The sequence below is a fragment of the Cuculus canorus genome, chromosome 16 (genome assembly GCF_017976375.1).
Source record: "Cuculus canorus isolate bCucCan1 chromosome 16, bCucCan1.pri, whole genome shotgun sequence".
Classification (NCBI taxonomy): Eukaryota; Metazoa; Chordata; class Aves; order Cuculiformes; family Cuculidae; genus Cuculus; species Cuculus canorus.
In genome coordinates, this window is record NC_071416.1 from 3,373,903 (window position 1) to 3,397,121 (window position 23,219).

At 45.0% G+C, this 23,219-nt stretch overlaps 2 protein-coding genes across 2 annotated transcripts; one reads left to right on the forward strand and one right to left on the reverse strand.

The window, feature by feature from the left end:
• Positions 1-4,183: 4,183 nt before the first annotated feature.
• Positions 4,184-4,873, reverse strand: LOC128853849 (uncharacterized). Its single transcript, XM_054081841.1, has one exon. The coding sequence runs from the start codon at positions 4,871-4,873 to the stop codon at positions 4,184-4,186; it is 690 nt and encodes a 229-aa protein (XP_053937816.1).
• On the forward strand, positions 4,799-20,370 carry EIF2S2 (eukaryotic translation initiation factor 2 subunit beta). Its single transcript, XM_009565379.2, has 9 exons — positions 4,799-4,956; positions 10,007-10,187; positions 11,088-11,191; positions 12,200-12,335; positions 12,659-12,759; positions 13,197-13,345; positions 14,229-14,285; positions 15,320-15,405; positions 16,057-20,370. Exons 1-9 carry the CDS (start codon positions 4,942-4,944, stop codon positions 16,230-16,232), a joined length of 1,005 nt encoding a protein of 334 aa, XP_009563674.1. The 5' UTR covers positions 4,799-4,941; the 3' UTR covers positions 16,233-20,370.
• The last annotated feature ends 2,849 nt before the right edge of the window (positions 20,371-23,219 follow it).

Below are 23,219 nucleotides of genomic sequence, written 5' to 3' on the forward strand. Positions count from 1 at the left end.
ACTTTCTTCTCCAAACCTACTCCTCCCATTCTCTGGGCTTCTCTAAGAGCACAGGCATGTTTGCCACAAATTACCATCCAGGATTCTTCTTGCCGTTCTGTGTGCTGAGTGAATATCTGAAATCCAAGTACCCCCTTGGGTTTCTTTCTTTTTTTGAGGGGTGGAAATAGGGCTACAATTATATCTTATAGATACCTTAAGCGAAGGGCAGTGGTTAAAGCCCAGCTGTTAAAACAATTATGTCACAGCAGTCTCTAGACTAAGCAATTTAAAATGAAATTACTGAGAGCAGAATTCAGTGCAATGCACAGGCTCAGTAAAATGTGAAACGCAACAAAGCAAAATGTACTTTAAAACTTAATATTCACATAAGCCTTAAACTATGCCTGGGCTTACACCAACACCGTGGAAGAGTGAACTTCACTCTATACAGAAAGAAATATTTGGCCAGGATCTAGCAGTGGCCAGGATGAAATCCTTCCTTTAATAGCTATTTAAAACAGGTGTCTGATGTCTTCAGGTCTGGGCACTGTAGGAAAGTATGGCACAGACTGCTCTTGAACAGGGCTTAAAATTCTGTAAGGCAAATTCACAACGTTTTTTGGGGCGGGTGTCTATGGGAAAACATGCTCACACGCCCCATAAGGGTATTTCACATGATCGTGGTTTTCAAGATGCCATTCCCCCAACTCAGGGTTGCATTTGAAGTTTATTCATCCGACACTGTGATTACCCATCACTTTTAGACTATAATTAGGGTAGCTACATAATAATTGTGGTGCGCTCAGGTTTCTGAGCTTTGAGTATCTGAATTTCAGTTAGTGAAGTTAAAATTCTGCTTGACATACTACATCACAGGCATCTTTCTTAATATGTCCTTACAATTGCTTATTGACAAGATCAGGGGAAAAAAGAAACCTTTTTGCCCGTGTGTTTCTGCAAACTCATTAACCCAGACTGTGCTTCCCTCACTCATGTAGGATTCCTTTCCCCAAGTATCACATCAAAGATACTCATTCCAGCTGTTCTCGGTCAACTGTTGTCATTGGTAACAACTAATTAACAACTAATGTAGCAGTGCTCTTAAGTTTCTGGAACTTATTTAATTCACAAGAAAAGCAAAGAAGAAAACGGAACAGGGAAGTCCTTCATCTTGAATAGTCTTTGAGCAGATGAGCAGGAAAAAATCAGTATAAGGTCATCTCCCAGGCACGCCTTTGATGTTGCGGTGTCTGCAGCCAAGAGCTTCAAAGACAGCAGTTTTGGTTTCTATCTGTCTGAAGATCAGGCCATAACTCTCGCACAGCACTTCCAGCAGCTCCCAGCAGCTTTTCCTCTGCCCTTTTCCAAATATTGTGCATTATGTATGTGCACGACATTATGTTCCGTGTATTCATTAGGCAGCTCAACTGGAGGAAATATAAGGATTTTTGATCACTAAATATCTCAGGGTATTTGCCACCAAGAACACACGGTCCCCAAGTGTTACCAACAGAGAAAATGGTGATCTTATTCTACAATGTATTGACAGATATGTTATGGGTGAGGGCACAGAGATATTCCACCGGGCTGTGGATTGTCACAACAACCTTCCAGTACCTGAAGGGGCTACAAGAAAGCTGGGGAGCAATTGTTTACAAAGGCTTGTAGTGATAGGATCAGGGGGAATGGGTATAAACTGGAGAGGGGCAGATTTACGCTACACATAAGGAGGAATTTATTCATGATGAGAGTGGTGAGGCACTGGCACAGGTCACCCAGGGAAGTTGAACACCCTGGAGGTGTTCAAGGCCAGGTTGGATGGGCCTTGGGCAGCAGGGCGGTTGGAACTGGATGATCTTTAAGGTCTCTTTCAACCCAAACTATTCTATGATTGTCACACAGAGACAAGTTCACGCCTGTGTCCTGAGGGCACCCTACAACAGGCAATTAAGCCACAGCAAGGAAGATGAAATATTTTTGTCAGGCCACTGAAGAGGCTGCAAAGAAACTCTCTGTCCATGGTGAGGTTCTAAGAAAAGCTTAGACAAACATAATTGGGGGTGATGTAAAAATGTGGTTATTGTGTCAGGTCTGGGAGAGCTTTGGGAAGTGAGGCGGGTGCTGGGTTGTGGAGAGGCCAAGGCAGGCACGGCCGTTAGCAATCCGTGTGCTCTGTTTCAGTGTGAACAGTGTCATGTTGAAGGGGATGTTGAAGAAATTGCTTGCAGCTAAAAAAGAAGAAGAATTTGGTGGGAGACTATTTTCATTGTTACGGCAACACCACGTGTCTCTGCTCAGCTTATCAACAGCACTGAATCCCAGCTGCCTGCAAACCTGGAAAGCTCTGGTATCCCTGCAACATCGCGGCAAGCGACAGAGACAGAAATGCTGCAAACACCCAGGCAAATGTGGCAGTATTGAAGTGAAAAAGAAAAGTAACCTTTTGAAGTTGGTTTCAGAGGTTTAATAGAAAAATATGATGGTCATACTGGGAAAAGCTAAACCTGCTCCTGTCCTAGTGCCTACAATGTCTCCAAACTGATGCCTTTGCATACAGACTGTCCCCATTTTCAACTGAGGCAACTGGGAAAGGCAGACCAAGGATAGTAAAGATGGACAGTCTTTTCTTGTAGGCAATTCAGAAGAGTTAAACGATGCAGTGTGCATAATCCCTCAGTAGTGTAAAAAGAATAGTACAGGTTTGCACCATGTATTGCGAAGCTTTGGTACTGCAAGAATGCAAATGGTCTGGAAATACTAAAATGTTAACCACCCTGGAACAGTGTTTGGGCTAATGGCTCTGGCTGCTTTAACGCTTAAATTGTGCATAGAATGGATGACCTTTTCATTTCAAAGAGCTAGTTGGGAGGCAGAATTTTAACACGTGCTTTGTGGTGAGTATTCTATTGTATATCGGTGCCATTTTCTTTTATTAGCTAGAATGAGGGAAATGGAATGAAGGAGAGCCTGTATTGTTAAACTTGTTAAAGAGCAGGCTCTGGGGGATCATAGACTCATAGAATAGTTAGGTTGGAAGGGACGTCAAAGACCATCCAGTTCCAACCTCTGTGCAGGTACACCTCCCACTAGACCAGGCAGCCCAAGGCCCCATCCAACCTGGCCTTGAACACCTCCAGGGATGGGGTAGTCACGATTTCTCCGGGCAACCTGTGCCAGTGCATTACCACTCTCATCGTGAAGAAATTCCTCCTACATCTAATCTAAATATGCCCCCCCTCCAGCTTTAAGACATACCTCCTTGTCCTATTACTACAGCCCTTTGTTACAGCCCCTCCCCAGCTTTCTTTTAGCCCCTTCAGGTACTGGAAGGTCACTGTAAGGTTTCCTCAGAGCCTTCTCTTCCTCAGGCTGAACAACGCCAATGCTCTCAGCCTGTCCTTGGATGGGAGGTGCTCCAGCCCTCAGATCATCCTTGTGGCCTCCTCTAGACTCTATCTCCTTCTTATGTTGAGGATTCCAGAACTGGACACAATACTCCAGGTGAAGTCTCACAAGAGAGGAACAGAGGGGCAGAATCCCCTCCCTCGCCCTGCTGGCCACGCTGCTTTGGATGCAGCCCAGGATACTGTTGGCCTTCCGGGCTGTGAGTGCACATTGTCAGCTCATGTCGAGCTTCTCATCAACCAGCACCCCAAGTCCTTCTCTGCTGGGCAGCTCTCAATCACATCATCCCCCATCCTGCATTGAAACTGCAGACTGTCCCGACCCAGGTGCAGGGCCTCACCCTTGGCCTGGCTGAACCTCATTAAGGTCTCACAGTCCCACTTCTCCAGCCTCTGGATGACATCCCGTCCTTCTGGTGTGGCAACTGCACCACTCAGCTTGGTGTCACCTCCAAACCTGCTGAGGGTGCCCTCCAGCTCACTGTCAACATCACTGATAAAGGTATTAAACAGCACCACTCCCGGTACAGCTCCTTCGGGAGGCAGGCGCGCATGCGCACTGACGGCAGGGCAGGCAAGGAGTGATGAGAGCGGATGTGCAGTGGCGAGGCGCGAGCACTGGGCTGCTGAGGGCGCATGCGCAATGGCAGCTGCGCGGGGACGAGGCTGCAGCAGATCAGGCATCAGCGTGGGAGGCGCGAAGCGCATGCGCAGTGGCAGCGGCGCGCGGGCTGAAGATGCTGAAGGCGCATGCGCAGTGGTGGAAGCGCAAGCTCGAGAGCGCTGAGGGCGCATGCTTAGTGGCGCGCGTACAGACCGCGGGCGCTGGCGGCGTGGGGCGGGGGTGGGGGTGGGCGCACGCGCAGTGGCCGTTGCGCAGGCACAGGAAGCGATGGCAGCTCAGGCGGGGGGGCGCGAAGCGCATGCGCAGTGGCGGAACCGCGTTTCCAGGGACGCTGCCGGAGGCGCTGAGCGCGCATGCGTAATGGTGGGGCGCGCAGGGGGGAGCTGAGGGCGCATGCGCAGTGGCAGGGCCGCGCAGGCCGGGGTGCTGGCGGCTCGGGGAGGGGGCGCTGAGGCTTCATACGCAGTGGCAGCGGTGCAGGCACAGGCGGCGCTGGCAGCCCAAGCGCGCGGGGCGGGGAGGAGGGCGCGAAGAGGAATTTCAGTGGCGAGGCTTGCTGAGGGCGCGTGCGCAGTGGCGGGGCCGCGCGGCCGGGGACGCTGGTTGCGCGGGGTTGTGGGGGTGCTGAGGGCGTATGCGCAGTGATGGGGGCGTGAGCCTGGGGGCCCAGGGGCGCATGCGCAGTGACGCTCTGACAGCACATGCGCAGTGGTGGAGGCGTGAGCCCTCCGGCGCTAGCAGCGCATGCGCAGTGTCGGGGCGTGCGGCGGGCGATGGAGGCGCAGGCGCGGAGGGCGGCAGCGCATGCGCGGTGTACGGGGCGGGGGGCGCTGATGCAAGAGGCGAGCGCGGCGGCGGGCATCGGCACAGCGCTTCCCTGAACGGCCGCTGCTTCTCGTGAACCGCGCCGCTCCCAGCCCGGCCGCAGCCATGTCGGGCGACGAGGTGAGAGCCCGAGGCCGCCGCCCTCAGGGCCTGCGCCGCCGCCGCCATGTGCGGAGCGCGGCCTCGGTGGGCGGAGGCCGGGCCGGGCGCGTGGTGGCGGCTCCCCTGGGAGCCGGGCCCGGCCTGGTCCCCCCGAGTCCTGCCAGGCTCCGTGTACCGGCAGTCCCTCCTGGGATCCCCGAGTCCCCCCTCTGGCTAGGAGGAAGGCAGATTCCATCCCTCTTTCCTTCTCCATCCCGTTCCGCTCTCTTCCAGCCGTTCGTAGCGTTTAGGCAGTTCGCTCACTGCGCTCTCTTTCTGGAGGTTTAACATTTTGCCTTTTAATCCTGAGCGCTAAACAGCTGCGTCTTGACAAATGCTAGCTGCAGGTTTTCGGGATCCTTCCAGGACTGAAAGGGGCTCCAGGAAAGCTGGGGAGGGGCTCTTGATCAGGGAGTGCAGGGATAGGACAAGTGGGGATGGTTTTGAGCTGAAAGAAGCGAGATTGAGATGAGATCTTAGGAAGAGATGTTTTGCTGTGAGGGTGGGGAGGCCCTGGCCCAGGTTGCCCCGAGCAGTGGTGGCTGCCCCATCCCTGGAGGTGTTCCATGCCAGGTTGGATGGGGCTTTGAGCGCGTGCCCGTGGCAAGGGGTGGAACAGGATGGGCTTTGAGGTGCCTTCCAACCCAAACCATTCTGGGATTGTGTCTGATGAGATTTGCTTAGACTCACTTCCAGGGAAGTTGATACATCTGTCTCTTGACAAATATTGCATGTCGTAGGTGCTGTTTGGCATCTTTGCTCACTCCATTTCAGTTGTTCTCATGGTGAATAGGAAAGCTTTACATGTATGAGTTCATGAGCACTTTGATGGATGACTGTATCGCCTGTGGGAAGCTGCACTGGCTGAATCTGTGAGATGGTTGCTTTTGGTCTTATATCTTCCTGGTGTTATTTAAAATACCTGTGTGGCTTGTTCCCTGCTGAGCAAAGTGTTCACTCTAGCCATGGAAACAGGCAAGCTATGGTTTGTCCTATGTAATGAAGCAGAACTAGTGTAGTTACTAATTATGTTAATGGAAGCTGAGACTGACTTATTCAGCTAGTTTTAACATCTAGAATGAATGTGCTGCATTTTTATGCCTAATTGTGTTTTTGGAGCTGTAGTTCTAGTGCCTGCATTGTACTCTGGTTCCAGAAAAAACCCAGGAATCCTTGCATCAGGTGCTTTCTGCCTCCAGTGATGACAGGACCATAGAACAGTTTTCCTGGTTTGGATTTAGTATAAATATCAGCAAAATTATTCTTCATGCATAATGCCTTTGCCCTGAGATTGGGAGGATATAAAGAATACCTATTACAATAAAATTATATCTCTGGATTGCTTTATCTAGCAGGTACCACAGTTAAACTATCACTATTGGATCTTCTGGCCAGCGTATGTGTGAGAGTGAGCGAATGCCCATGCATTCCAGAGCTTTCTGCTTGTTGAGAGTCAAATAGTTTGTCATTGATCTTAACTTGGTGGAACTTTTTAGAGCCAATGATTCTACATAGTGGAGGAGAGCGAAGAAGAATTTGCATCTTGAAGTGCTACAGGTCTTACAGGACTTTGTTTTATTGCATTGGTCTGTAGCTTAGCGTTTTCAGAGCTGTATAGGGTATGAAACTCGCTGGCAGAAACTTAGCCTGCCCAGAAGTGCGGCATGGCAGCGGCAGCACAGGCCCTGGTTGCAAGGAGAAGCAGGCTCTTCATGTTTATTTGGTTTGCTAAAAATCCTACTGCATATATGTAATTCTGCTAGATAGCTGAATGTTCTTCTGGCCCCGTAGATTTATGAAGTTCCAGGACATCATATTAGAGAATGCTGTGTTTTGAGCGGCTGGAGGGTTCAGTTGCAGATTAGTCTTAATAATTTTGCACTCCATTGTAGACATCGACTCAGGGTAGTGTGAGGAACCTGAACTAATTTTACTGGTGCAGGTCTGCTGTCTGCTTTGTAGACATACCTGTGTTTATCCAGACTAATGAAATGGGATTTATTTGTGACTTCTGTTAGACTCCCCAGCACTGGCCACTGTCTCAGCACTTCAGAGTAGTGTTGGGTTTTGTCTTGAGAGTTACATTTGGGCTATGAAGCTTTGAGTCTTCCGCCCCGACACCCCGTCCTTTCATAGAATCATAGAATAGTTCGGTTTGGAAGGGACCTTAAAGATCATCCAGTTCCACTCCCCTGCCATGGGTGGGGACATCCTACTGGATCAGACTGCCCAAGGCTCCATCCAACTTGGCCTTGGACACCTCCACGAATGGAGCAGCCACAGCTTTCCTGGGCAAGCTGTTCCAGTACCTCACCACTCTCATGGTGAAGAAATTCTTCCTAAAGTCCAGTGTAAATTTGCTTCTCTCCAGTTTACACCCGTTCCCCCTCGACCTATCACCAGAAGCCTTTATGAATAGCCCCTCTCCAGCTTTCCTGTAGGCCTCTTTCAGGTATTGAAAGGTTGCTATAAGAGCTCCTCTGAGCCTTCTCCAGGCTGAACAAGCCCAACTCTCTCAGCCTTTCGCTTGCTAATTTTCTGTAAATTGGGATTTTGACTGTGTAGGTCTTTGAAATACGGAGAGATGTGTGGAGCTGCGTGTAAGGAAGAACTGTGTGGTCTGCAGAAGAGAAGACCCAGTACGGGAATTTGGCTCTGAGAGCAGAAACAGGATAGAAATCTGTAACCATTTATACATGGAAAAAGCATTGGGTTTGGTATATTTGGGCTGGGGACCTTGATCCCTTCGGGAGAGTTCTTGCAACTCTGTAGTTTTTCAGTGCTTAAATGATACCATAATGCTTGGACTTATCAAACATACTGAAGAGAGAGAAGGAATGAGGAATCATCTGAAATGTGCAGCTTAGAAAGGCGAACACAGAATCGGCTGGTTATCAGGCTGGTTACTTTAAGTCATGATTTGTTAAAGCCTGTGTGACCCGAGAATCCTGTTTACTTTTCATTGAAGCCCTTGAGGAACAAAATATTTCAGGCACAGACCTGCTTCTCGGGTTTCAAAACTCTAATATTAGTTTCCTGTGAGCAGTTAGCGTCTTCTGACTAGGTCTTAGGTTTGCAGCAGCTTGGCCTGACTGGATGGGGTGGCCCTTCAGAGCAGTGCTCTGATCAAGGCCAGACACTGATTTTTTTCAGCGTTATACCAGTCTCCCGTCCCGAAGTCATCCTTGTGGGTTAACTTCAGCTGAGTGTGGCAGTACTGAAGACATGCTCTGTCTGTTGTTGACAGAAGGTTGGCTGTATGGTGGCTCGGGGTGAAAGATGGCTCTTCCTTTGCAAAGAGAAGAGTGATATGGGGCAGGTAGACTGCTTCCTTCTTAGAAATTATTACCCTTGATCTAAGCATAATCTCATATTTGCTTAATCATTTGAGGAGATATGAAACTCTTCAGTGTCTCGCAAAGCTTCTTCATTGAAATGAGTCATGGTCTTGACAACATGTGCCGGTTCCCAAAGTTGTGGAGTTGCCGATGCAGGCAGCTTTCTTTCCGTTTCAGTGGACTGTGGAAGCCAGCAGATAGTTTAACCAGTTGTGCACATTCTTTGATTACTGTGCCTTACAAGAGCAGCGTTCAGACTTGTGCTGAACTAAGCCTTAGAGGGAAGCCCTCCAGCAGAAGTCTTTTGGGAATTGTTCTAGCACAGTGTGTGCAACTGAAGACACTTCAGTGGTGTGAAAGCCTCAACTTCAGAGTCCCATGTATGTGAACGCTTTGTGATGCCGTGTTTCAAACACCCATAGGTGCAGTTTTCTACCTTTAATAGAGCCTTTATGGAACATATAAGGTCCAGAAAATCAGAAGAATACCATGAGGAGGAGAGTGAGAAGTGTGAGGAAAATATTGCCTCATGGGAGAGAGAAATGGCCAAGCTTGCAGGGTGTAACAAAAAAAGAAGGTGGAGAACTGCTCCTTTACTCACTCCTTCGATGAGTGAGGGTATTCATGCTGCTGAATTTTAACAATCTGTGAGAATGCTGTTCAATTATTAGATAAGAAAAACTGCAAAGACTCTCATTAAGTTTCTAAAATTGCTTGAGATATTAAATAAATACTATTGTGTATTTATTTACATATGTATGTAACAAAACCAACCAATAGCCATGATGTCAAATTTGCATCTTAAGTGAAAAAAGAAGCAGTCCTGTGTTGGAAAACTGAAGCACTCGTGTGAAATATCTCAGGTCAGCAGAGGATGAATAGGTTAAAAGTGGGTCTTGGGGTTAGTGCTTTCTTCACAGTCAGACAAAGTGAATTAAGCTGCTTCACTGGCTAAAGAACTGTTAATCAGCTTTTAATCACTTGGTGTCTGAGATTCAGTTTCTCACCTGTGGGGAGAAGGATGACACCTTTGCTACTTCGTAGTGTTGAGAGCTGATACAGGTCTTGCTGTATCTCCAGCTCCTTCTAGGTTTCTCCCTAGTCCAGAGCATTCTTGTCAAGAGAGTTGTTGGAAAATCTTGCCTTTTAATAGATCTGGAAATTAATGTGACTCGCAGATGGAAGTACAAAGCGTAACTGATAATTAATCGGCTTCTGTGGTAGAGGTGTGTTTAAGTCTTTTTCTGATGCTGAGTGGTTCAGTGGTGGTTTGCATCATCTTGCTTCAAAATCTAAGTCCATAATGATAATAAAACGGGGAAGAAGCTGGCAGCCAGTCTGTCCAAGGTTCACAGCTTTGCTATATTTTCAGGTGAACTGATACATGGATGGCAGGGAACTATCATAGGGAAAGTAGCAGAAGCTCTAAACTGCCAAGCAGTCTTCTCTTGTAGTTGGTCCTAGTTATGCCCTGGGACAAAATCTGTGGTGTTTCTAATGAAGCCTCTAATCACTGGTTTTAGTCAGTGAGCTTTTATTGCACGCTTACAGATCTAGAACAACTCCTGGTTGAGTTTGAAGCTGAGGAGCAGTTTGCGTAACTGAAGGAACCTTGAGAGAACCTTAAAGGTGTCGTAAATATTAGACGGTAGGTGATTATTATGCTGCTAAGGAACTCTTGACTTTTACAGATGATTTTCGATCCCACTATGAGCAAGAAGAAGAAGAAAAAGAAGAAGCCTTTTATGCTGGATGAGGAAGGAGGGGATACACAAGCGGAAGAGACTCAGCAGTCAGAAACAAAAGAAGCTGAACCAGAGCCAACAGAAGACAAAGATGTTGAAGCAGATGAAGAAGACAGCAGGAAGAAAGGTAAAGTGACCTACACAGATAAACTCTCAAAAGTAGTCCTGTCTTTTGAGATGACTGGCCCCATTTCTAGAATTTGGCATCACAGCGTGTAATGCTGGGGCCCTCGTTTGCTTAGAGACTTGTGAGTGATGCTCTGCCGCCTCACAGAGGGCAGATTTTCCTCCTGCTTGGAATCGTGTTCACAGGCATCCAGGAAGCTGCTGTAAATTCCGCTTTCCTGACCGGTCTTTTGTGTGAGGCAATGAAGAGAAAATCCCTGAAACAGTTACTGTGAAGGTTTAAATCTTGCAGTTCTTGCAGTAACTCCACAATTATGGCTGCTTTTCATTTGAATAATTAAGCAATAATGTGAATAACAGAAATATGTTTAAAAGGGTTTCTAGTTTTTGGATAACTATGAATGTGATATAACTAGTGTTCTTTGGAATCTTTCAGGAAATAAGCTTGCGATTGTATATAACCTTGCTTTTTAAACTGAGACCAATGTCATTTCAAGTTGACCTGGTTCAGGGAATGCTGTTAACTTAAATCCAGTTTGTTGATGAAATTGACTCCTGCAGCAAAAGAAACTATACCTTCCTCCTACAGTGTTTTTTTTGGTTTTTTTTTTTAAGCTTCTCTACTATTAGGACAATAGGGTTTCTCTTGCCCAGCAAAAGAAAGATTAAGCACTTAAAATAAGACAATGCGGTTAGAAGATGCAGAAACTGTGAAATGACGATGAGGTATTAGGTGGTAGGGGAGAATGACCTCTTTAAAGCCTGAAAGATGTCTGTAAAGGCTACAGCTTGTTACTTATGTCTTACTGTTATGTTTTGACAATTTGGATGTAAAATAGAAACCTTAATGTCTAAACAGTTTCTACAGTTATATTTCTTTTGGCAATACTTCAATTTTTAGATGCAACAGATGACCTGGACGATTTAAACTTCTTCAATCAAAAGAAAAAGAAGAAAAAAACAAAGAAAATATTTGATATCGATGAAGCAGAAGAAGGTGTAAAGGTTTGTTTACATAATTAGGCCATCTTGTCTATGACTGGTAACTTCCTTGCTCTCATTTTCTCCGCATTGGCAGTGCAGGAGTTGTTTCAAGTCTGTTGTCATATCTTTACGATTCATTATTAACTGCACAATATTTCACTGTGTCTTTCATATATAGTAGGTTCTGCTGAACATGTTGCTCCTGCAGGGCATTTTGCCCAGAACTGAAAATCTAACTGCACAATAAGCAAGTGATTCTGCAATCTGAAGTAAAAGTTGACTGGCATCAGGGTTAGCTGTCTTTTGGAATGAGAGAAGTAAAGGGATGGCAGAAGCACCACACAGAATAGTCCTCTAAAGACCATCCCTTCATGTAAAGGATAAATATCTGCTAAGAAATCTGGTTTTACTTTATTTTCTTTAGAAATTACTGGCTACTGTTCTGTGTTCTAGAAGGTGCACAAGATATTTTTACTCTTCTCAAATGTTATTCCAATCGTGTTTGTGTATCATGTGTCAGTGTAACTGGCAAGCTCAGAGAGCAAGAGGACAAAGATGTTACGTTGTGTGTAAACCGCTTCCTTACGTTCTGCCTTTTGGGGAAGAAAATGTCCCTCAGATCTGCCCCAGACAGGGAAAATGCTTGCTCTGTGTTCTCTGCATGTGCAGAATTGTGCTAACAAATCAGACTGGCTGCAGGTTGCACGGATTTGCTGTACCTTCTTGTCTGGCACGTAGGGTGTCTTGGTCTCTTATGCCCTAAAGTGGCTGATTCCTTTAGGCAAATGTAGTGTGATCTGGTTCTTGACCAGGCAGAAGTTAGACGAGAAGGTGAAAATCAGCCTACTTCATGGCAGTAGCACAATGCTCTACACTTCAACATGCTTCAGTTCCATTCCTTTCGGTTATGTGGATCGTGGTGGATATTAGCAGTATTCATCTGGTATAGTCTGCTCCTGGCTTATTTCTAATGCTGTGCATTGGAGATTTGTGTTTAATACTGTAAACTGCAGCCTTATTTCTTTGCAGGAGTTGAAAATTGAAGGAGATGTGCCAGAGGCAGTAGAACCTGAAGATGACCTTGATATCATGCTGGGCAATAAAAAGAAGAAAAAGAAGAATGTGAAGTTTCCAGATGAAGATGAGATAATGGAGAAGGATGAAGGTAAAAGTATAACCTAGCTCAATGAGATACTGAAAGTGAAATGTAGTCCTTGTTTTAGGTGAATATTTTCTGTTCAAGTGCCTATTCTGTTTCAAAATTCATCTTATCTTTACCACTAAATTATTTATTGGAAAAATGTTCTATAAAAGCACTGTATAAATTTGCCATAAATGCTGGTGTCCCTGTAGGCAGGCAAACACAGAAGACTTATGTCTGCATCTTGGTGGACACATTTTCTTTGATTTAACTTCTAGAAACAGCGTAAGCATGAAGTTAAGGAATGTTCTTTTCTTATTAATGAATCCCTAACAACTTGTTTGCAGCTTTTGAGGATGAAGATAGCAAAAAAGATGATGGAATTTCTTTTAGTCTTCAGTCAGGACCTGCGTGGGCAGGCTCAGAAAGGGACTACACATATGATGAGGTAATGTTCAAAAGACTTGTTAAAAGTATTTTCTATGTTGATGTGCATCAGTAGAGCAGGGCTTTACACTCACGTGTCCTCTTTCTAACTTAAAATTCAAGACCTGTTGTCAGAAGCTCATGAACAGAAAAATAACAAATTACATCTCATATCACAGTTAATTATCATAAAGGGCAATATTAATGATAGTTAAAATACCTCTGCAAATAGGCTAAAGTACTTGCAGACGATAAAGTAAACCCTTGGGGCAACAGCTTTACATTTTGTGTTTATCAGAATATATTTTTAAGTGTGTGTTCAAAACATTACGGGGAAATGCTAACGGGCTAAGACAGTCTAGTATTCATTATGAATGCAGTTTAAATTATTTTTGGAAGTGATGCGTTTTGAGAAATGCCAGATATTCAGGTTGATGTTGATCCCTTCTTTTTTTCCAGTTGCTCAACAGAGTATTTAACATCATGCGGGAAAAAAACCCAGACATGGTAGCTGGTGAAAAACGAAAATTTGTCATGAAGCCTCCACAGGTTGTAAGAGTAGGGACCAAGAAAACATCTTTTGTCAACTTTACAGATATCTGCAAATTGTAAGTGTCCTCTTTAGATTTCCCAGGAGCAGCAGATGAATGCGCTTTGGTCTTGGCTGTTATGGTGAATGTGTGTTTGCTGGCAAAAGGCTGTGGCAAACCAGAAGTAAAGTGAAAGCTATTTCATACACGCTGCTCACTTCCTCTGCGTTTCTCTGTGAGAAGATATTTATGAAGATTTATTGCTATTATTTCTTATTTTATACTTAAATTATGAAAATGGGCTATATGAGTCTCATGGTCTGAAACTAAACTCGTTGCTTTTGTGAGTTCACTGGCTGCTGTCAAGTCTGTAGTTACATCACCAGTGATATTTGTTTCTACGTCCTGGGTGGGGAGTGGAAAAAGCTCTTTATAATTTGAGCTGACTACAAACACTATTCTCTTGGTGAATGGTATGGAGCACAGTAATTTTTTTTTCCACTGTTTTCTGCAGTGCTTTCTATGTCTTAATTATTTCTTAAGAAGGCAGTTCTATTCTTTGTGGGCACTGTGGGAATGCACATCTGATGTATTTCATAAGTGCGACAGAAAACAGTCCTGATGAAATCATACTGAGGATCCAGATAGTATACTAAAGGGAATTTTTAATGGTAGCTAGGAACACTTTTTTAAGGGAACGGCAGGAATGAGAATGCAAAATCTCTATATAGCAATTTTATTTTCAGTAGTTACTGTAACTGAGTGGTTTGAGGGGGGGATGGTGAGGCTTTTTTGTGGACTGTTTAGCTTTCTTGTCCTCATTCATTGTTTGTGCTCTTTAGTGTAAACCCTCTGACACTGCCCCCCTTTTAATTTATGATTGTTTTAGCCTGCCAGACCTGTGTAAATACCAAATTTCTCTGAAAGGAGAAGGTTAAACATATCCTTACTTTATTTTTAGATTACATCGTCAGCCAAAACATCTCCTGGCATTTTTGTTGGCAGAATTGGGTACAAGGTAAGGCTGCTGGGCTGTGTTTGTGGCTACTTGTCTAGGAAGTCAACAGCAACGTAGTTGATAATGTCTGATCAAAAATAGCGTTATTTGGTTTAGGTCAGTATGTTTGTGCTTGAACATCAGGCTTCTCTTCCGTGCATGTGGATGCTGTGCTGGGTGATTGGAGATATACTTTCTTGGGGAAGAGATTCAGAGGCAAACTAGTACAAGTTCCAGGGAACAGTCTGGATAAGAGTTTGTATTCCTTATCTGGAACCTTGTTCAAAGATGCTGTGATAGCAGAGCTGTTCCTCACAGTCAGTGAGGGTGGCTCTGTGGCTCGTGTCAACCTAAGGCAGATGACAGCTAGGGAGCAGAATACTCTAGTGCCTGCCTCGTGGCAAGTCTTGTGGGCCTGTAGCTACTTATTCTGTCTCATGCTGCAATTAAATCCACCTGTCTTAGCATAAAGTTGATTTTATAAGCCTCTCATCAAAGATCTCATGTGATGGGGGTTTCCTTTCTGGTTGACTATTCATTTCTCTGTTGTAGACTGTGATGTTAAGTGTAGACGTAGAGAATTAAGGAATCTTAACTGCAGTGTGTGTATAACAAATGCCCGTTTGATTAGGCATTGGAGTCTCTTCAGCCCCAGATGGCTTAAACTTAGAACCCATAGTGTGAGAAAGCATTCAACTTCCTACATCAGGAGGGCTAGAAGAGGGTCTTGGTAGTTGTATTACACTTCGGTAGGGAGTTGTGATGGTCACTTCCATGAGATAAGCAGGTGTTATTCTCAACTCTGCAAAGTTCTTCTGATTGTGTCGCTTAACTGTGAGGCCGCTCTCTGCTGGCATTTGCTTTTACTGCAGTGAGGGTTATGCTTGGGCATCACTTGTGGTTTAAGTGTCTCAGAACTTTGCATTTTTTTCACAAAGTGATTCTTACTTTTGTCTTGAAGAATGCGCTGTTATCTTGCTTCATGGTTGTTACTTGTTTTAATTCTTGATGTCTTCTGCAAATCAAACACTTAATTGATTTTTCTTTTAAATTAGTGGCTCAATAGATGGTAACAACCAGCTTGTAATCAAAGGAAGATTCCAGCAAAAACAGATAGAAAATGTCTTGAGAAGATATATCAGTAAGTATAACACCCTTTTCCATTTCTTTTCCATTTGTATTCCCCACTCGTGTGTGCATTCTGGGGAGATTAATAAGCACATAAGTTGTACTCTCTCTGGAACTGGAACATGCTAAGGAAAAAAAGAGCATTTGAGCATTGCTTGTTTTCATCTGACTTTCATTTCTTTGCCTTGATGAGGGCTATGGAAAATAACAGTAGTAGTTAATTTTAAACTCTGTTGTACACGTTAGTTAACAAATACAGTTTGCATTTTGCTGCTGGTTGAAGGACTCTTGGATGATATGTCACAAAAAGTGCTGCTTAAGTGCTGTGTCTGTACAGGAGTTGCTGACACCTGGGAATGCTGTTTCAGCAGAGGAAATGATGGGATGACAGTGGGAAATCTCAACTGGTTATAATTTTTAAAGCACCAGTGACAGTGCATGACGTAGAATGTGAAACCGAATCTTTAACCTGGGAACTGGCGGTGGGGAATTTTTAGGTTGTCTCGACCTCTGTGATTTTCTTAGTAAGTCACTTCTGAGTTAGCAGAGGCATTTTGAACAGCCTTTTAAGAAACAGCTGTTAAACTAAAGGCTGAAGAAGGGGTGACCTTTCTGCTGCGATAATGCCTTATCTTTTAACCACAACGTAATTCCTTTTCTGCAGAGGAATATGTCACCTGTCATACGTGTCGGTCACCAGACACAATCCTACAGAAGGACACCAGATTATATTTCTTGCAGTGTGAGACCTGCCACTCTCGCTGCTCCGTCGCCAGCATCAAAACTGGTTTCCAGGCTGTCACAGGCAAGAGAGCACAGCTCCGTGCCAAAGCTAACTAGTTTGCTAATCAACACTGGATTTTGCAAAGTGTTCTGGGGAGAGATGACTGGACAGGTTTACAATCGGAATGGATTTACCATTGTATTAAAACAAGATTGTAAAAATACTACGAGGTATTTGGCTTTTGATTGATTGGTCTGTGAAATCCTTGCAAGATGCAGATCCTCAAGCTGTTCACATACATTTGCTCATTGAATATGTTTTACCAACTGTAAGGAACGTAATGGGAAAGGAGGTGCTTTTTAATCCATTCAGACTTCTGTAAAACACAAGATAAATTAAAGATACTATAACAGTGAGTGTCTTCGATTTGGATTTTTCCTTCAGTTTCCTCTTTAAACATGGGAATGGTTGGCGTGTTGTTCTGCAGATCATTTTGCTGAACTATGGCCAAGACCCAGAATAAAGTTTAAGATAAGGGTTATTTTGCTTTTACATAACAAGCTTATTTTTAGTTGGGCTATCGTTAAATAGAGAAACCTCTCACAGAAAGTCCCGGCGATGATAAACCTGCTTGTGCTTTTATAGCCACATTAATATGGGAATAAAGTTTGCATGAGAAGTGACATCAGGACATGGTGATGCTGCTTAATTAGGCAGAATGTAGCTCTGAAAGAGTTCAGACACCATATTGATGCTGAATCTTAACATAGAATTGATAAACTGTACTGTAAGCTTTTATAGTGTCATAGTACTAAATCTTGAAATTTCTAATAGAAACATTTGTATTTCAAAGTCCTGCACTCTTCACCACTTTAAAAAGAATCCAACTAAATGGAGCAAAAATGAAAAAGGGTATTGAGGTAATCACCATGTGGTGGCTGCAACACCCTTTCTTGCATAAATCCTGAATTTACAGAAGATACTGCCAAGTAGTTTGAGTTCCAAATTAACACATTATGCTTCTTGTTCATAACGTGCACTTCCCTCTGCTCACAGTCGGTGATCTCTAGGGGATATGCATAGTGCTGCTCTAACTGTTTTTTCTAGTGCTGTGGAAATTTTGTTACAGCTGCCAAGTATGAAGATGCAAATGGGGAGTGAAGTCCCTCTTGGACAGTTTGAATTAATCCCTGCAACGGCACAGGGTCAGATGAGGTGTAGGAGGTCCTGTGGCACCCATCCCTGCAGGCAGGCAGAGTGGCCTCCTCCCCAGAGAAAAGGATGGTTGTTCCTAATGCAGTTCTGCAAGTATCAAACTGAAGGTTTCTACAGAGTTTTAATCTTTCTATGTACGTTAATACCGAAGACAGTCTTGCTGGGAAGTCACTTACTTGCTACTTGAAAACTTGACAGCACTGTAAGGCAAAAATCAAGGTTTTATGGTTGGTTTCTTAAAAACATTTTAAATATCAAGTGAGCTATAACAAATGTTGGATGTATCTATAAGTGAATAAAGCCAGGATCAGTGCCTCTTGTAACATCATTGTTGTATTCTTGTTTTTTTATCTAGCATTCTCCTGCTGGAAGTAAAACTTTCAGGAGAACTGCTAGTTGCCTTTTTATTTCGGTGATTTGGTGATGAGACACATAGCTGAAGAACAATGGTGCCTCCTATTTTTAAATGCTTTTTCGGTGGTGAAATACCCCTAACATACTTAAAAAAAATACAGGAAGGCCTTGAGCTGGTGCTGTGTTTTAGTGCATTACATATAGAGTTTGACTTCAGTATATTTGGGTCAAAATGATCAAGTTAATGAGTAAATCATTTTTCAAACCCATTACCTGTGGTTTCTCCTGGCCCATAGGAGAACTTTGTGGGTGGGTTTCATAGTATATTTTGAGTCTGTGCATGAAATCCTGAAGGCCTTGGTTTTGACGACCAATATGTGAAACATCTTGAGCTGTAGGCTCTTAATTTACCTGTGGAACAACCTCACTGATGCATGGATAGTCCTTTGTGTCCAGGAGCAGGTTTGAATTGATTTTTATTTCTTTAATAAACTAAACACCTTTTTCCATTGTACACTTCAAAAGCAGCGTTGTGTGAACATAAATGCTTCTTGCTGCTTGTAAGGCTGACAGAAGTTTGAAGTGCAGGCAGGTGTTAAGAAGAAAAAGAGTTTAAAACTTAAGCTGAACATAAGTAAGCAGATGAAGGATGGAGTTCTTAACAGAATGTGGTGATGCCTTTATTCACCTTGGGCTTGTGCGCAGGCACGTGTTTGGAGGCAAACCGTCTTGATTCTCCATGCTGTTTTTTTTGCTCTGCCAGCTGAAAATTGGCTCTATGGTGCTGGTGGTGATGCAGGAACCAGATTTTTGTAGGTACTGAAAGACAAACTCCCTGTTTGAATGAGCTGGGGAGCAGCCTGGGAGCCAGCAAAGAGTGCAGTCCTGTGGCTTTGCTGCTCCTCTCCGTGGCTCCTGCCTTGCCCAGGGCTCTCATGCACCTTGTCAAAGCACTCTAAGCTCTTGCAGATCTGTTCCTTTCCACGCATTGTGCAACACAGCTTTCAGCTCAGAACATGCAAAAGAAAATCTGAGACTTGTCTGTGGAGGCCCTACCAGAACTACACGGAAGAGTTGTATGGCTGTCAGCTTGACAGTTGCTGATATCCTTGTAAGAACACTCATCTCCGTAACCCGCTTTTGCCAGGTAAATTATTTGATCTCCATTGTGTCGTCACGGGGTTGGAACTCGAAGGCTTGGGTGACCTTGCTCTGGTCGCCGAAGTAACCAGTAAAATGGAAATGGATGTAGTTACGTGGTTTAGTAAAGATACAGTGGGATCAGCCACCTGTGAGGTGGTACAGTTCTGTTCTTCTAAAATAACTTTACTGTTGTATATATGCGAGATTAAACTTTTGATGGAAACCAGAGCAAGGATTTTAGTAGCATTTTTATAACCAAAAATGGTGTGGAGGAGAAGTATTTATTATTCTTTTCCATGGAGAGTGAGGAATTTCTTGTTAATACTGTGCGTGGTCAGCAGATGTTTTATCCTCCAGACAACATACACCGCATGTAGAATCCTGGTTTGTGTTGGCTGTCCCTGCTTGATAGGAAAGCCTGGTCACCTGAGATTGCCAGCAAGGAGAAAAAGAGATTTTAAAGCCTCTGTTGCTGGAAACAGGACAAGATTTCTCACAAACTACACTAGATGTTCAACTCTAGTCAGGCAAAAGCGTGTGCGATGGTATCTAGTGGAGCAGGTACAGAAATAGAAACCAAGAAAGCTCTGAAATCCAAGAGAATACGAAGCTGAGTGTCATGCTGACAGCTAAGATTCATTAGAACCTGTCTGTTAGTGTTTTAAATGACATTTTTCTAGGGGTTCTGCCACTCTGCGCAGGTTTTTTTTGCTAGAGGTTTATTCTAGATTGCTGGACTGAGAAGAATATCCAAGCAAGAGGGAGGCCAAGCTTTGAGAAAGAGTTGAAAGCAGATGTTTAAGAGAAACTAGAAGCTGCACATGAATGAACAGTGCTGTCTTCTTACCTGGTGTATTTTTCCATCCAGTAAGCTCACTCTTCCCTAGAAACATGAAGAACTCAAATGCTGGGGAAAAAGGGCCAGAAACACCCAAGTTGGAGATAGCGATCAGATATCAGGACAAGCCTGTCCTGCTGAAAGCCTCTCAGGCTTTTCCAGCAGTGCCTACAGTTAAAGCGTGCAGATGTTTGGATTCCTGCAGTGTTTGTGGGGATCAGCCAGGGCTCAGTTGGACCGAGATGGCTCTACTCATGTTCTGCTCTCTGCATTATGGCAGTTAACCTAAGTCACAGCTTGCTGTAATCTCAGGGGTGTCTCGGCCTTGGGAAGACTTCTCAAATGACTCTAATATGGGTTAATAGCTAAAAGGGTTTTGGATAAACACTCGAATCCTGTGGCAGAGGTGGGAGCGGAGCTCCGTGTGTCCTTTGCCTCAGTACACCTTCAAGTGGAGAGAGCTGATGGAAAAGAGTTGCTCTGATCCTGAATGGTTGCTTAAATGCTCTTGTGACAGGAGAGGAAAAAAGACTTTGGAAGGAAGATAATACTTGGAAATTGTGGAATCCTAAAAGGAAACAAGGTCAGGGGCTCTTGCTGATATTTAATACACACTACCTCAGCTCTTTGGCTTGAAGGGACCTCATGCAGCTCCAGTCCCTCGGCCAAGAAATCCATTTTCTTCAGCTCTTTCTGTAGTTTATGATAAAGAAGATGTGGAGATGCCTACAGAGGAAATCGAGCTGTTTGGAAAGAGCCTAAGGACAGTGCTTTTACTGCGTAGGTCCTTCACCGTAGGTCAATACAGATAAGATACACATACCTGTCCACATAGGTATCATATACATACAAACACTACATCCTTGCATAATCTCTATAGAATACGGCTGAATGTGTGCGGTCGGTCTGTCACAAGCCCAAGGGAGCAATTGTACTTCTTATACAGAAGGAGAAATTGAAGCTGGCTCTAGAAACAGGTGGCTGCTGGATGAGGAATGGGCTTTTCCGTGCAGGAAGAGAAGTATTTTCTTGCTTCCCTTCTGTTTGTGACTGTAACACTAGGCTCATTCGCCCCCCTACTCGGCTCTGGTTAGATCTCACATGGAGCCCTGTCTTCAGCTCTGGAATGCTGAGCACAGAAAGGACATGGATCTGTTGGAGCGAGTCCAGAGAAGGCCACAGAGATGATCCGAGGGCTGCAGCACCTCCCGTACGAGGCCAGGCTGAGAGTTGGGGCTGTTCAGCCTGGAGAAGAGAAGGCTTTGGGGGAGACCTTAGAGCAGCTTCCAGTATGGAAAGGGGTTGCAGGAAAACTGGGGAGGGGGTCTGGATCAGGGAGTGCAGGGATAGGACAACAGGGAATGGTTTTAAGCTGAAAGAGAGAAGATGAGATCTTAGGGATAAATGTTTTGCTGTGAGGGTGGGGAGGCCCTGGCCCAGGCTGCCCAGAGCAGTGGTGGCTGCCCCATCCCTGGAGGGGTTCCAGGCCAGGTTGGATGGGGCTTGGAGCAACTGGATCCAGTGGGAGGTGTCCCTGCCCATGGCAGGGGGTGGAACTGTATGATGTTTATGATCCCTTCTGACCCAAACTATTCTGTGATTTCTTGCTGTGTGCTCACAATTCATCCTTTTCCCTTTTTGTGTATTGCAAACAACTGCATATTTCTGAAATAAAACAGTCAGAGCTTTACATCTGTGTTATGAATAATTCTTTGCTGAATGCCCAGCAGAAGGTGTGGGTGCCTTCCTCTTCAGCCCAGTGTGGTTTCTCCAGTGGAGCTCTGGGCTTTCAGAGGCTTTGGGTTTTCTCACACAGAAACAGCTTCCTTAATTCTACATTCTCTATTAAAGCAAATTAGTTTTAAAGGCTTTGTTTCCTCACCCAACTTTGCTTTCTGCTTTTGCTGATTATCCCATAGATTTTATGTATTTTTTTTCTTCCTTGTGGAAACATTTCACTTGGGAGGAGCAGGACCGTGTGGCTTTGATGGCAAACCATGCTTGTGCCCGAGTTGTCACCAGTGTTAGGTCACACAGCTGCATCTCAGTCCTTTTCATGTCCTCTGTGGCAATATTAATTTTCATTAAAAAAAAAAAAAAGAAAAGGGAGTTTTGTTGCTTTCATTAAAGGGAGAAAAGATGGATGCGAGTCGTTTTGAAAACAAGGCACAAAAGGCGAGTTAAAAGTAAATTTTCTGTTCTTTTTAGTTTGGAAATGACTCTCTGTATTGCTCATGATCCTCAGAGCCTGCCGTAGGCCGTGTGCTACGTTTCTCTTCAGCCTCGAAATAGCTTCTTTTCCCCACTATGTATGTGAAAGAATAAGTTCTGGGAAACACGAGCTCATCTACAATGAAGCTGAAAATGTGTTTCTTCCCCGCATTGTCTCCACGCTTTCTGACACCCTCAAACAACGGATTGCTTTCCTACAAGTCCCAGCCCGCAGGGAGGGTTTCATTTCTTTCTTTCTTCCGCAGGAGCTGTGCAAAGGTTGTCTGGGTTTCTCTTCAAGTGGTTATTTAGGTTTGAGGCTGTGGTTTCCCTGTTCGCGAGAGGCCGCTTGGGGCTGACTGTGTGGTCTCACATTTTTTTTTCCTACATGACAGTTTAACTCCAGACCTGCTTTGCTTTCTCAACTTCGTTTAAGGTGTGTGCTGAAGCCCATTGTTTCCCCTCTACACTTGGTCTGGATGAGGGAGGTGGACGTTAAATCCTGCCATGAACAAGAACATACCAGGGCTCGAAGAGTGAGGCGCTTGCCAGGGCCGGAGCCCCGTGTGTGGAGGTGCTGTGGGCAGAGAGGGGTTTTCTGAGCTGGCTCCAACCAGGAGACAGGATGCTTTGGTGTCTGTGGGTACGAAGGGCATCTTCCAAGCAGTAAGGAGGTGGCCAAGGGCTACTATCACAGGGTGAAGATCAGGAGTGATGTCCCAGCTGGGCTGTCCTCTCTCCGAGTGGCTCAGGATCACCCAGCAGAAGGCAACTCCAAGCCAACATAGAGAGTGTTTGCACCATTGTGGCTCTGAGCCCCTCCAGCCTGGGCTGACCTCCGCTCTGCAGCCTGACCCCCCCAGGCCGGTGTCTCACGACGGCCGCGGCTGCTCTTTCACCTGAGATGGAGCTGCCATCAGCCCCGTCCTGCAGAGAATGGATTTGCTGTGAAGGCTGAAGAGTTCTTGAAGACTGAAAGGAATTATGTAGGTGATGGGAAAACAAGATTAAACTTCAATGCACAGAAATAAGCCTTCCAGTGCTGAAAGGGGCTCCAGGAAGGCTGGAAAGGGGCTCTCGATCAGGGAGGGCAGGGAGAGGATGAGGGGGAACAATGTTCAGCTGCAAGTAGGGAGATTGAGATGAGATCTTACGAAGAAATGTTTTGCTGTGAGGGTGGGGAGGCCCTGGCCCAGGTTGCCCAGAGCAGTGGTGGCTGCCCCATCCCTGGAGGGGTTCCAGGCCAGGTTGGATGGGGCTTGGAGCAACTGGATCCAGTGGGAGGTGTCCCTGCCCATGGCAGGGGTTGGAACTGGATGGGCTTCCAAACCAAACTATTTTG